Here is a 14996-nt window from a genome sequence, read left to right on the forward strand (position 1 = left end):
GGGAAATGCAAAGTCAGTCAATGGGAAAACAAAGTAACTTGCGTTACTTATTTGAAAAAGTAACTCAGTTGTAGTAGCGTTACTTTACTAGTTTCTTGAAAGAAGTAATCTGATTACGTAACTTGTAATGTGTTACCCACAAAAATGCTGATGCATGTTACTGTACTAAGAAGCCATTTTTAACCATTCAGGTTCTGAAGTTACATGCAAACCACCATAGATGATGACCTTTGACCCCTACCCATAACTCTGCATGTCTGTCTTCTCTATGTCATTGTGTTTTTTACTTATAACAACATAAATTCAACGTGACTGATGAAAGTGAAGTACATTTTCTACTATCTTGCAACAAACTCCTCGAAACACATTATTTTGATAAAAGAATAAAAAATTGAGATTCGTTTTATTATAGTTTTGAAATAAAATGAAACATGAAGATGTTCTATCCATGCATGATTTAAACATTGAAGAAGGTCCCAAATAAACTTCAAGCGTTTAAGAATTAGCTTAGACCAAAATGCTTTTAAGATAACGAGAGACATAAATTCAGTGTGTGCAAACATTTGACTGGAAGTGTTCATTTCCCTCATTAAGAATTTAGACTATGTCACAAATTTTCTTGTTCATCAAGAAAAGAGGGTAAAGCAGTGGACTTAAGGTTCAACTAAGTCAAAGTTAACAATCATCAACCTCAATCTGTCCACAATAGCTGTCATACAGTTCAGTGGCCCACATGAGGGTACAGGAAGACGTAATGATGACTATACCTGCAGAACGTATAGATGAATATTATCTTGAAAGACATGCATGCTTTATAGAATGCTATAGTTGCACAGTACCAAATATGGCAGCGCGTCCTCATTTCTAAGAGTAAGTGCTTAGTAAATGGTTTGTTTTCCGAGCAAATACTGTAAGAGAACACTATAACTTTTCAAGGGGAAAAATATTCTTGAATGAGTTTTACTGCCTGTAATAATTTTAAACGATCTGCTGAGCTAACCATGATTGAGGACATGGGGGTTGTCCACTCATGTGTGGTTACCAAATGTTCCCTATAACAATCCTCCCTTCCCACTAATCAAGACATTCATTTTATTACTATCAAGTGCAAAACATGCATATTAAACCCAAACACTCAGGATACGGACAGCCGGCAGAGATAAAGCGATTTGCTCACTTTTAGTTAAGCTTTGAATGGGAATATTCTGAGTTATCTAACTTCTCTTCCCTACAATCAATATAAGTTGTTCAACATGATGGGATATTATCCCATGACCTAAATTATTTACTTTATCTCTTAACATTTTTAATAATGTTAACTTTTCAAAATATGAGTTTTCCAAATTCTTTGTGTTCTTGTAAAATACTTGTTATAATTGTTTGTATTCCTATTATTAATACTTCTAATTTTCCTTTTTATATTTAAAAAAATAACAATAATAATTGCCAACAAATAGTAAAAATATTCGACATAATTAAAGACACCCTAATCGAGGAATTCCTAAAATGAAAAATTAAAACTGATGAGATATTACCACAGATAATCATTTCTCTCAGTTTGTGCAAACGAATACAACTTAGTTGACTTACTATGGAAGATTGGGGCAAGTGAACAACTGACTATACAGTATATATGTGGGGTAAACAATTATATAGTGATTTATCAAAATAAAAGGTAAAAAATGTGGAAACATAATTGATAAAAAAAATTGTGCTCAAATCTATATTTTCCATTCACAAAAAAATGGAACTGTCCAACAATTCTCAGACATTTTCTCAGTCCGTTAGTCTGCTTTCACCTTAGGTGGGCAAGATGCCTCCTGACTGATCTGTGCTCCTGCTAGTCGCTCTCCTATGTTCCCACAGTAGAGAAGAGAACGCATGGGCCATTTCTGTTGAAGAGGATACACGTATATCACTTGGAGACCTTCAGAATGCTTATAGATTGGCTTAGGTAATCAAAAATATCCAAATAAATCTTTAAAAAACCTGGAAGAACGTTACACAATATGAAACTGTAAAATAATCTCTAGATCAGTGGATCTCAACCCTTTTTGTCTTCAAGGCAACAATTTTTGTCCATAACAATATTTGAAACCTCCCCTCACTCACAGTTTCTACCCAATAAAATATTTTGGAGCTTGGCAAAACTAGAAGGATGTATTTTCATTATAAAAATAACCAAATACAGTTTTTCTAAGTTGCTTTTCTCAGGTGCATTTCTCAAAACTACTTGTTCAACCTCCACATCATCTTGTGGACATCATAAAAGCAATTTCTCATTTTTTTAAATTGAAAAAAATGCTTTGGTACATTCATGCGATTGATTATGTACAAATGTCTGCTGTTACCTACATTATCAAGTGCTAATGTCATGTTGATCAAAATATATTATACTTTTCTGTATAATAGAATGTTGTATGTCTGTATGTTTTCCTGTTGAGTCTTACTCCTCAAAACATATATGTTTTATTAGTTCCTTGCGTAAGTCATTGAATGCAAAATGGTTAAGTTGTCATAAACTCTCAAGCATATTTTCTATACATTTCTATAAGACATTTTTTTTGTAAATGTGTCCTGAATTGATGAATTACGAAGGTGAATTTTGAATTTCACTAATGAAGGGGAATGTAACGCATAAGATCAACCAATGATCAGCCAGTTCTCAGAGGTGCATCTCATGAAGATTCATTTGGCAAGCAAGCATATATAGAGAGAGCACAACACAGTTACAAATTCTGTAACACAAACAGGGTCAACAGCTGGGAAGAAGAAGAGGAGTACGGATGTGTGGTGGAAGGGTACGGAGGAAAAACAGTGGAAGATGTAGAAGAGGCCAAGATTGTAGAGAATAAGGGCCTCTAGTGAACCATGTTCTCAATCATGACCTTATGGCCGAGGCGGGTCGACAGGTACAGCCAAATGTTGGGAGAACAACCGTGTACTTAATCATTCAAACGATTGTAGGCAGAACAGTTATGTAATCAGACAATGTTCACTATTCTGTAATACTGTAATACTGTACTGTAATGCTATATTACTGTAGTCCACTTGCATTTTACATTATACAGTAAATATACTTTATAGAGACATAATGTAACACACAACCACACACGTACACATTGTATGTGTGTGTGTGTGTGTGTATATATATACTGTATATATAATACATATATATATATACTGTATATATATATATAGAGAGAGAGAGATAGAGAGAGAGAGATCACTGTGAATCCTGTCCAGTCTCTTGCAATCAATATCCCACGAGTAATATGTAAATTTGCATTGTTGAAATTTATATATGCCATTCAGCTGTAAAAGTCTTGTGCTTTTTTAAATCATTGTCATCAAAATCATATCTGAAAATACCGACAGAATACACTGTTATATTGACAACATCTAAGCATTTTGACTACCTTGATTGTAAACAATGACTCAAGTACTTGCCATTCTAATGGCACTGATATGTTCATTGACATAAATATTTACTGTTGAGAGATGAAGTAAGGATTTTTGCTTTTGCAGGTAATCCATTGTGTGATGCTGCTTGAATGAATCGTTTTGAGAAATGCACTTACTGGTTTGCCAATCTTAAGGATGATTCGAGAAATGTACCAAAGCGACTGAGAAAAACTGTGAAAAGAAATGCCTTGATTTGTAGCGGTTTTAGCATGCTTGTTTTGCCTTATTTTAAATAATTTTAGGTCATCTTGAGGCCCTTTAGAAGTTTGTTGAGGCCCCTTAGTGTGTCCCAGCCCCCTGGTTGAGAACCACTGCTCTAGATAGATAGATAGATACAGTAGATAGATAGATAGATAGATAGATAGATAGATAGATAGATAGATAGATAGATAGATAGATAGATAGATAGATAGATAGATAGATAGATAGATAGATAGATAGATAGATAGATAGATAGATAGATAGATAGATAGATAGATACAGTAGATAGATAGATAGATAGATAGATAGATAGATAGATAGATAGATAGATAGATAGATAGATAGATAGATAGATAGATACAGTAGATAGATAGATAGATAGATAGATAGATAGATAGATAGATAGATAGATAGATAGATAGATAGATAGATAGATAGATAGATAGATAGATAGATAGATAGATAGATAGATAGATAGATAGATAGATAGATAGATAGATAGATAGATAGATAGATAGATATATAGATAGATAGATAGATAGATAGATAGATAGATAGATAGATAGATAGATAGATAGATAGATAGATAGATAGATAGATTTTGCAAGTAGTGAATGTAGTGAAGAGTCTTTCACCTTCACGGGATGCAGGTACTCTGCTCTCTGCAGGATGGGATGGTCCCCCAACATCCCACCCTGGTCCAGGGTTTCGGTCAAGTGGGCGATGTAGTTGGTGGCCAGGACCAGCACGTCCAGCTTGGAGAGTTTTGTGTCGGGAGGGACGGAGGGTAAAGCCGCCTGCAGGCTGTGGAAGGCTTGTCTGAGGTTTCGAACACGACTCCTCTCTCTCGCTGCATTCTCGGGAGAGTTCTGGCTCTTATATGCCCTGGATAGAGCTGTCGGCCCAGACTTTGCCTAAGACAATCCAAAGGAAAGAGGATGAGGATGCACAATGTTTTGTGAGTGTTTAGAGGTATAGGTCCCACTTTATATTAGGTGTCTTTAACTTCTATTTACTTTAAAAATAAATAAAAAAACAGTTGTTAGGTACAATGCATTTATTGTTTTCATGTTGTATTGCAAAAAAGCTTTTGAGGTGCATGTACCTATATATATATGAAGAGTTCAGATGCAAAAGCCTCTAAGTGCCATCTGAAATTTTCTTGTAGAATGATCATTTTTATCAAGCTCGTATATTTAGGTTCAGTAATTTCACTTAAATGATAAGTGAAATTACTGAATTTAAATATACGTGCTTGATAAAAATGATCATTCTACAAGAAAATTTCAGATGGCACTTTAGGCTTTTGCATCTGAACTACATATATGCCACACCTGTGAGGTGGGTGGATTATCTCGGCAACGGAGAAGTGCTCACTAACACAGATTTAGACAGATTTGTTGAAAAAAAGAAACGAAATCACTAACAAAAATGCTTCTATTTCGATTTTTTGACAAACGTTTTCATCACAGATTATATTGTTAGCACTTTTTTTTTTTTAAAGAAATTAAAATACAATAATATGCATTTTTTTAATTTTTAAACAAAATCAAACATTCTGCATTAAGCTATTTTGGGACTAATTTTGAAAACAGTCACACTATGTGAAAAGTGAAACTTTTGATGCACATGTTAATACACAAACCAAACTGATGATTTCTCATTACTCATAATAACCAAATGATTTTAAATCCCTTTGAGCGCAAACCATCCGCTACTTCGTTCACTCACCCACTTCTTTGGCTCTTGATGTGTTGCCTGTTTTACGCATGGTTGTGTCCATCTGTGCGTCCTCACACTCTTTCCTCCCATCTCTCCCCGCTCCTGTGCCACATCCTCTCGTACCGCTCGCTCAGCCATGGGAACCAGCGGCGAGCCCCCCGAACCAGTCTCTAAATGACAGCACTTTAGTGTCTCCCTCGAGCTGAGTGAAGGGGCTCGGCCCTCTCTTCCACCCAAAGGCCCAATGTCCACTGCGCTCGGCTCCATCCCCTCCCTCTGCCTTATCTGGTGAGGTAATGTGGGGATCTTCAAGCGGTACGTTATCTCTCGCCCTGCCTCCCACGGGTGCTCACTGCCAAGGGAGCAGACTCAGGAGAGTTGCATGGTGTCCCCAGGCAGGTCGGCAGCAGTGGAGGGTCTTGGGAAAAACAGAGAGACCTTTTGCAGCTGCGGACCCACAGCAGACGCAACCTTGACCCCTCGGCCTGCTGGGGCGACGTGACCTAAAACAATGAAAAGTTACTGTGTCGGCTGTCAACGTGATGGGTGTTGATCAGACTGCATGGGACTAGTATGTCAAGGATGTCTGGATAAAGAGACGTGATGATACATTTAAAAATGAGATATTGCTGTTACTCTAGACCAGTGATGTAGAAGGCCATGGGTATTATCACATCTGCTGTCTAACTGCTACTGGCTGACAAGACATCACGTATTTGAAAAGAATGCAGGAAAATGGAACAAAGTTCTTTTGTACTTGCACAATTTCTTGAACTATGGACTTGGTCTTTCTAGTCACAGAAGAATAAAAAAGACTAGTTCCATCTAATCTATGTTAATGTTCGAAATAGTGTTTCCCAAAAGGAAATGTTCATAGCTCAAGATATAAACACATATTTATATACTTTCATTCTTCTTTAGGGGAAATAACAATAGAATGAAATAAGAAAAAATGTCAACATATGCCTTGTAAGAGCATGAGAGAAATCACAAAACTTGGCAATGAGCATGTCTTTATATCTTTATATATATATATATATATATATATATATATATATATATATATATATATATATATATATAAAATGTTAAATGCAATGTTTATATTCGGTGATAAAACTCTTATGATAAAAATGTGTAAAAGAAAATAGTTGTTTCTTTAGGTGAAAGTGTTTCGCCCATAAAATTTGGTTTAAGAAGAATTTGATGAGAAATCTAATTTAAATTCTGATTTTTGATCACAGATGGTACAATGCGATACATTGTTGAGATCTCTTCTGTACCTCTAGTCTAGACATGTGAGATTATTGGTGCTTTTTAGGAAAAAAAGATCTGAGAAGCAGGATCTTTTTTTATGTGCTGCATCTCATTACTGTGTTGGTGGAACAACTGAGATATTAAACATATCTACAGAAAATGTTGTTTAAATGGGTTTGCACTGTAACAAACTCACTTTGAAAAACCTTTTACCAGCTTTTCCTCACTGGAAATCCGAAGAAACTTCAGGCAATTTGGACTGGAGCTCAACTCAGACGTAACTAGTTGCGAACACATTTGTCAGTCAGTCATCGACTGCTCTGCGAACGACTGTCATGTCTTCCACCCGCACGCATCGGGAACCACATGGTGGGAAAGTGTCTCTACACAGAGTGAAGTTCGCCTGTATTCAGATGTGTTTTCTATATAGTTTTGCCGTCTAATAAGATAAAATGTCGCAGGTACAGGCCCGGTTCTTCACCGAAAACAAAAAGTGAGTATATATATGGTGTGCTTAACACAAATAGCTGAAACGTTTAGCTGTAGCTAGATAAGAGATATCCAGCTGAATTTGCTTAGTAGTATTTACAGTGTTCATATGATGGTAGATGTAGGCTGTGTATGTATCAGATGTAATATGCTCTTCTCTGTAGGTATCTGATAGATGATGTTCCGTTCTCCATCCTTGCTGCCTCTGAGGTGGAGGATCTCAGTGGTGTCATCAACAAGCTGCTGGAAGCGAAGAATGGTGAGCTTGTGTTTTTATCATGTTATGGTGCAGCATACTTGCCCACTATACGACTTCTTAAAAATCATTTTCCAAAAATTGTGTGGAATCTAATTATAATATCTGGTCACACTTTACAATAATGTCTCATTTGTTAACATTAGCTAATGTATTAACTAACAATGAGCAATACCGGTTACACTTTATTTTAAGGTGTCATTGTTACAGTGTAATTATATATTTAAGTACTGAGTAATATTAAGCAACTACATGTACTTACTATAGGGTTAGGGTAGGATTAGGATTTGGTTGAGGGTTAGTTGCATGTAATTATATATAATTTACTGTTATTACTATAGTAAGTACATGTAACATATGTAACAGGGACACTGTAAAATAAAGTGTTACCGCAATACCTTTGTTACAGTATTTTTTCATCTTTGTTAATGTAAGTTAATACAAATCCAGCTGTTTATCGATTGTTCATATTAGTTCACAGTGCATTAACTAATGTTAACAAATACACCATTTCAGTAAATGTTGATATTAACATTAACTAAGATTAATAAATGCTGTAGAAGTATTGTTCATTCTTAGTCCATGTTAACCTTATTGTGAAGTGTTACCGATTCTCTCTGTTGATTTAATGATTAGATTCTGACTTTTGAAGCTGCTGAAAATTCTTGGTTATATTTTTCTTGTATTTTTTTATTTAAATTCACATCATTTATATCTCCTTTTCCAGATGGACACAAACACGTTGAGTTTGATTTTCTGGTTCGGGGACAGTTTCTCCGCACTTCACTGGCCAATCACATGGAGACAGAGAACATCTCAACGGTATGGCATTGCATTTAATGTAGTCTCACCAACACATATCTATAGACCGCCTACAGTTTGTTCACTGACCCTTTGACTACGTTCAGACTGCAGGCAAATGGCCCAAAGTCAGATTTTTTTTTTTGGCCCATATGTGACTTTGTCATGACAGTGTGAACAGCACAAACTACATGGAATCTGACCTTTTCAATTCCAATTTGAGCCACTTCCATATGTGGACCTAAATTCAATACAGATGCATAATTTAGATGTTTTGCAATGCGACCTCAGTCTGAACTGTCAAATCGGAATTAATGCGACTTTTACGTCACTCTAGATCAACATTCGTCACTATTCTGTGTTCATGGGAGTCACTTCAAAGATTTCACATACCTGAAGTTATCATGATGGTTGCGAAAGGTGTCAGTGTAAAGACAGTGATGTGTTAGAACTTATAAGTATTATAAGTATGTTTTTTTTTATATTGCGTGTGCATAAATTCACTGTCTTCCGCATCAGATATGACGATAATTAAATGTGTACTTTAATGTTCTCTGTGTTTCACAATCACATACTTCCCTACTATTTAGCAGGGAAAAAAACAGTACGGCTGCATCCGAAATCGCATACTCTCTTGAGCAGTTACTTATTTGGAATAAATAATCACTTCATGACCACTAAAAAACTATGTTCTATATAGTATAAATTTAATCTGGACATTCTACATTCGGCATGTTGTCATTATCAAGTGAACTACCAGCATCAGTTGCGTTGCTTCATTGTCATTCACGAATCCTCTCCAGTGGCCCATCGTATGCACACTTCAGAGTACATTTGCCTACTTTTTTATGAGTACTGTGAATTTGGACATACTACTTTTGTCACATACTGTTTTTCACCTACTATATATTAGGGAAGTATGCGATTTTGGATGCAGCCTTTGAGAAAAGAGTCCAAATTCATACTATACATAAAACAGTAGCCAAAATATGCGATTTTAGACGTAGCCTATGTGAGACTAAGCTTAGAAATGAAAATTCTGCCCTTTATTTTATTTATTTGCCCTCTGGCCATTCAAACCCATACCACTTCTGTTTGTCTTGGGTAATCAAATGAAGATTTTTTAAAAATATTCGCTCATTATTTTTATCCATGCAACTAAAAAATGTACACTTTAAAAAGCACAAATACATTGTAAAAGTAATCCATATGAATTGGTGTGACATTTAGCTTTTTTCAAGCTGTGTTTAACAGTTAAACTGCTATGAAAGTGAAACAGCTAATCTTTTCAACATGCAAAAACATATATGGTTACATGCTCGTGTGTGTTTACAGGAAGAAGTGGTGGAAATAGAATATGTAGAGAAGTTCACAGCCCCACAGCCAGAGGAGTGTATCATGCATGATGACTGGATCAGCTCGGTGGAGGCAGATTCTGAATGGTGCGCTTCATTCAAAACATTCTAAACAGAAGTCAAAAATGTCTTTGCTTGGACAGTTTTGTGGCTGATCTATTCAAGTCGTTCTCTGCTTTGTGCCCAGGATCCTCACAGGCTCTTATGATAAGACTGCACGGATTTGGTCAATGGAAGGGAAGGCTGTGATGACTGTGGCTGGACACACTGATGTTGTGAAGGATGTAGCCTGGGTGAAGAGAGGTAAGAAACGTACAAGTGTTTATTTGATAGATAACCAGTATGAGATGCCTAATATGCATTTATGTGTGAATCTGTGTTGACGTTTAAGAGAACTAATGATGCATGAGGTTTCTGAATTTGTCCGTTTGATGGTTCTGTGGCTTTTAGATGGTCTGAGCTCTTTGCTCCTGACGGCATCTCTTGATCAAACAATCATGTTGTGGGAGTGGAATTCCGAACGGAATAAAGTGAAGGCCCGGCACTGTTGCCGAGGACACGCAGGAAGTGTAGACACAGTTGCCGTTGACCCTACTAGGACAAAGGTTTGTGTGTGTTCGTTGGTCTTTCTGTCTGTTTGACTTCACTGTATGTTGTACTCATTTTTATTTATTTATAAATAAGTACTTTTATTCACCAATGATGCATTAAATTAATCAAAAGTGACATTAAAGACATTTTATAATGTTACAAAAGATTTCAATTTCAAATAAATCGGTTTCTACAAAAATATTAAGCAGCACAACTGTTTTCAACATTGATAATAAGAAATGTTTCTTGAGCACCAAATCAGTATATATGAGAATCATTTCCTGAAGGATCATGGGACAATGAAGACTGGAGTAATGAAGCTGAAAATTCAGCATTGCCATCATAGGAGTAAATTACATTTTATAATATATTAAAATAGAAAACAGTTATTGTACAGTATATTTCACAGTATTACTGTTTTTACTGTATCTGTATTTTTCATCAAATAAACAGCCTTCGTGAGATAAAAATATTCAAAAATTCTTACCATCCCCCAAAATATGAACAGTAGTTTATGTATATTTTTGCTTTTTTAATTAATATTGATAATAATTATAATTATATTTGCACCAAAAGTAACATCATTGATTTGATTTGCTAGTCATGTCTCATGTTTTTCCTCTTCAGTTTTGCAGTGGCTCATGGGACAAAATGCTAAAGATATGGTCAGCAGGTACGTTTTTAGAAACCCTTTTGAATTACACAAGGAAAACCATCCAGCATCAAAAAATGATGTATAGTAATACATTTATAAAAACCTGCTTGCATTGTTGTTGTCCTCAGTGCCAACAGAGGAAGAGGATGAAATAGAGGAACCCAACAGGCCACGCAAAAAACAGAAAACGGAGCAGATAGGGCTCACACGGGTGAGTATGTCTGTACATGTTCTTGACTCAAAGACTCTTGCTATCAGTTAATGGTTTGCAGTTTCATAAATTCTTGTTCTGCTCTAGACTCCCGTCATGACTCTTTCTGGCCATAATGAGGCAGTGTCCTCAGTGCTCTGGATGGATGCAGAGGAACTGTGCAGTGCATCGTGGGATCACACCATCCGTCTGTGGGATGCAGAGACTGGCGGGCAGAAGAGTACGCTAGTGAGTGACACCAGTTCTTCATAAAAGAGTAGTAATAGATAGAGTTTGGAGTCAGGAATTTTGCACCACTAGTGCAATAAACACATAATCTTTAAGGGCTGCTGGATTTAGAGACTGATGTTCTTGCATTGCAGATGGGCAGTAAGGTTTTCAACTGTATCTCATACTCTCCTCTGTGTCGCCGTCTGGCCTCGGGCAGTACCGACAGACATGTGCGTCTATGGGACCCAAGGTCCAAAGGTGACTCTCAGAGATTCAATATAATAATGCCATCTCAAACTGACAGCTATTTTCATTACTCATCTCAATTTTCATTTTCCAGATGGCTCTCTAGTTCTCTTGTCACTGACTTCTCATAATGGTTGGGTGACGGTGGTCAGGTGGTCTCCATCTCATGAGCATCAGCTGGTGTCAGGATCTCTAGATAATGTGGTCAAACTGTGGGATATCAGGAGGTATGTGACTCACAGATACTTTGCACCACAACACCGTCCTGTTCCTGCATGCGTGTCCCTAACAGTCTTGGTTTCTTCTTTACAGCTGTAAAGCTCCTCTGTATGATCTTGCTGCCCATGAAGACAAAGTACTGTGTGCTGACTGGACAGAGAACGGGGTATGTCAAACCATTCAAATATTTGAAGCTCTAAAAATAAAGATCTACTTTAAACTGACATTTTTTTTTAGTTTATTTGTTTCGGTAACAACAAAAGTACCAGAGGTACATCAGCTTAGATAGCAGAAGATGGGAACATGGAAAATGGTTTAAATGCATGTAAACCATTTCATGGGTTTTTTTTTAAGCGTCTTCTGAAAGAGTTCAGAATCTCTGGATCAAAACACAGGGTGCTCATTTCTTATTTGTGCATCCTCTCGTCTCAGCTCCACCCACTGTAGGATGCAAGGAAAGAAAATGTGGACGGAGGAATCTAGGAAATCTTATTTATATATTGGAATATTCTTGATCAGTCGAGCGTCACTTCAAAGCTTCATCAGCAGCGCTCAAAGGATCTGACCTTATGTTGTTAAAGTTTGGTTATTTAAGAAATTAATAAATAATAAAGATAAAGCAAGATGCCCTGTTGATATATCTGTGATATATGGTTTACTTAAACTGCAAAGGTAAAGCATAAATTAACGTTATTGTGACAGATGTAAACAGGGTGGAGAATGTTTTGAATTGCGGACTTGAATTACGCTTGCTCGCTGAGTCTACGAGTCCGTAGGCCGTCCCATTCAGCATTTTACCGCTCTGAGGTGTGCTCAGCAGCGCCCCCTTTGTACCCTTGAAGCAGTCTTCCACGAAGCCCGCATAGAAGCAGGCTCCACGCACTTTAACTACCCAGGAATCCTTGCGAAAGGCCAATCAGACAATAGATGGGAGGAGATTTCACTCACGGATAATTGTTGACATGGCTGAGAAGAAAATATTACGGTTTTTATGACCTAAATGTACATTTTACCAGTTGTTACCTACAGTTTATACAAACATTATTGTCATCGACCAGTGGTTGATGTCTCAAACATAATAATAACGCGTTTAATAATACGATCGCATTATGATTCATTAAATAAATAGAACCAAATGGCAGGGCTTTACTGAGTCATATGTAAACATAGTATGAATATTGAAACCTGTAAATTCATCTGAAACGCATGCACATTCTCATTATGTTTTAAAATTGTAATCTTAGTTCAAATGGAACATTATGTATTATGTACAACTGTATACATCATTTAAATAAGCATGATATATCTATTGTCTAATGCCCAGGTGATATGCACAATATCAAAATATAGAACTGTAAAATTAGGCTGTGTAGTTGACATGGAGATAAGACGTCGAAGCGCAAAAATGTGATTTCTCCTGTCCAACAACAACCAGGCTGTTATTTCCGGCGTGCTGATCGAGTCTGTCCCAAAAATACCTCTCAATGCGCCCTCGTGGACTCGCGCCAAGGGCCCTATAGGTCTTCGTGACGTCACCAAAGTGTGGACTCTGAGGAAGTCCACAAGTCCAGTGTGCCATTTGGGACAGGGCCCAAATACAGAAACACGCTGCAAATAGCACAGATCACAAAGGAAATGTTTGGGGACCCCAATAAGTGACGAACCCGGCTGGGACGTGCATATTGATCGTGAGCATCCATATGCCCTACTCCCTTCGAAGGGCAGAGCCCTTGAAGTGGGGACTTTGGAGTGATCAGGGCACTTGTGTGCTATTATGTAGCCGTTTGGATCACACTTGGTGAAGGGTGCAACTAAAGACAACTCAATTTCCTCATCATTTTCACCTGGGATGTTCCCATGACAACGCAGCGCGGTGTCAATCAGCTGAATATCTGTTCTTACGACAGAAATTTCTTATTATTGCGGTTAACATTAATGTTGCAAATAAATATACGTTTTATACAAAAAGGTTTTTAAAATATGCGTTATATGTGTGTGTGAGTGTGAGTGTCTCAACTTTAAAACTTGCCTTCTCATCTTTGGACCCTGCATTACCTAACATTATTATGAAACTTATTTAAACATAGAATGACACAATTTTTGCTCAAATCTGTATTTGGAGCACACCTGTGTTGTAAAACTGATGATGTTTTCTTAATTTGCAGGGGTTTTTTTATTTGCATGTGTTTTCTTCAGTTGCAGTGTGTTGAGCTCTCTCAGCCACCATAAAATTCAAGTGTTTATAATAAAGAATGCATGAAGCTAAAATAAAATGGTTTGAAAAAAGGCTCTGTTTTATCTTTTGAATATAGTGCATGTTCATATAATCGTACTACAAAATATTCTGGGGGCCATGACATTTTTGTGTATCAAAAATGCTGGCAGGGAAAGAGTTAACAGTGATTAAACTCAGAGGGTATTTCTGTGGGTGTATCTCAATCTCTGTTTTCTTTGTCTGCTTTTCTCTTTAGTTGATCTTGAGCGGAGGAGCAGATAACAAACTCTACACATACAGATACTCCGCCTGCGTCTCGGATGCAGGGGCATAGAACTGTCTTCTCTTGCCAAGACCTCAGCGCATCCATCATTTTACTTCAGGATCGCCATGGGAACATAAGCAGCGTCTCCTTTGCTTTATAACATAAATTGTATTCTGGAAACCAGCTACAAACAGACAAGAAGATTTTACAGCCTTAGAGAGGCAAACACATCTGTGTAAATCACGTGTAAAACCATTCTTATGCACGGTGTCGCATCTGATTCAATGGGACAAATTTGTTCTTCTGTTTCACGAATAAGGCCTATTGTCTCATTCAGTTCTTAAGTAAATGATCTAATTAAATTCAGTGCAACAATAAGAGTGGGTTTACCAATGATCTACACATAGGTTCTGCTCATGTTTTATATGGAAGACAGTCTTATGTTTTTGTTTGCTTTGATATTCAGTGTTTAATCCTATGATGCTCAATACAGTGTCTGAAACCAGTCATGTGTCTGTTTTTACTCTGTTGCCTTTTCATATAGAACAAATATTAAATGACTGTCGTTTAGTTGTGTGAGATTAGTAAATTGTGAAGTGTTCTATAGTTTTATTTACTTCAGAAGTTATATGTTTTGACAACATATGTTTTGAGTTCTTACACACTTAACGTCCTGTTATTAAATATTGTACCTTTCTAGACAATGTTGAGCTTTGAACTGTATTGTAGTGAAATAAATTCTAAGTTAAAACGTCAACGGTGTTTTATTTCACTGCGTTTTGAATGATATTGATATAGCGCTTTGATAGTTTGCGCACTTGCACGTGCAGCCTGCAGG

The 14996-nt window shown here is 36.8% G+C and overlaps 2 protein-coding genes across 2 annotated transcripts; one reads left to right on the forward strand and one right to left on the reverse strand.

Annotated features, from left to right (window-relative positions):
• Window positions 1-374: 374 nt before the first annotated feature.
• On the reverse strand, window positions 375-7382 carry tcf23 (transcription factor 23). The gene is made up of 4 exons (XM_081380625.1): window positions 6842-7382; window positions 5398-5891; window positions 4302-4580; window positions 375-1892 (listed from the first exon to the last, which is right to left on the reverse strand). Exons 2-4 carry the CDS (start codon window positions 5653-5655, stop codon window positions 1785-1787), a joined length of 645 nt encoding a protein of 214 aa, XP_081236751.1. The 5' UTR covers window positions 5656-5891; window positions 6842-7382; the 3' UTR covers window positions 375-1784.
• Window positions 6919-14913, forward strand: wdr12 (WD repeat domain 12). Its single transcript, XM_081380619.1, has 13 exons — window positions 6919-7138; window positions 7299-7393; window positions 8118-8212; window positions 9527-9633; window positions 9734-9849; window positions 9997-10151; window positions 10765-10810; window positions 10921-11003; window positions 11091-11231; window positions 11366-11471; window positions 11554-11686; window positions 11772-11844; window positions 14150-14913. Exons 1-13 carry the CDS (start codon window positions 7098-7100, stop codon window positions 14225-14227), a joined length of 1269 nt encoding a protein of 422 aa, XP_081236745.1. The 5' UTR covers window positions 6919-7097; the 3' UTR covers window positions 14228-14913.
• The last annotated feature ends 83 nt before the right edge of the window (window positions 14914-14996 follow it).

The sequence above is a fragment of the Scardinius erythrophthalmus genome (genome assembly GCF_964197995.2).
Source record: "Scardinius erythrophthalmus genome assembly, chromosome: 12".
NCBI lineage: Eukaryota > Metazoa > Chordata > Actinopteri > Cypriniformes > Leuciscidae > Scardinius > Scardinius erythrophthalmus.

Excerpts from the sequence above, each read along its gene's own strand:
- tcf23 (XM_081380625.1), bottom strand. The coding sequence starts at position 5,655 with ATGGAGCCGAGCGCAGTGGACATTGGGCCTTTGGGTGGAAGAGAGGGC. Across the intron at positions 4,581-5,397 it reads ATCAAGAGCCAAAGAAGTGG|GCAAAGTCTGGGCCGACAGC; the intron begins GTGAGTGAACGA and ends GGATTGTCTTAG. Across the intron at positions 1,893-4,301 it reads AGTACCTGCATCCCGTGAAG|AAATGGCCCATGCGTTCTCT; the intron begins GTGAAAGACTCT and ends CCTCTTCAACAG.
- wdr12 (XM_081380619.1), top strand. The coding sequence starts at position 7,098 with ATGTCGCAGGTACAGGCCCGGTTCTTCACCGAAAACAAAAA. Across the intron at positions 7,394-8,117 it reads GCTGCTGGAAGCGAAGAATG|ATGGACACAAACACGTTGAG; the intron begins GTGAGCTTGTGT and ends CTCCTTTTCCAG. Across the intron at positions 11,845-14,149 it reads CTGACTGGACAGAGAACGGG|TTGATCTTGAGCGGAGGAGC; the intron begins GTATGTCAAACC and ends TTTTCTCTTTAG.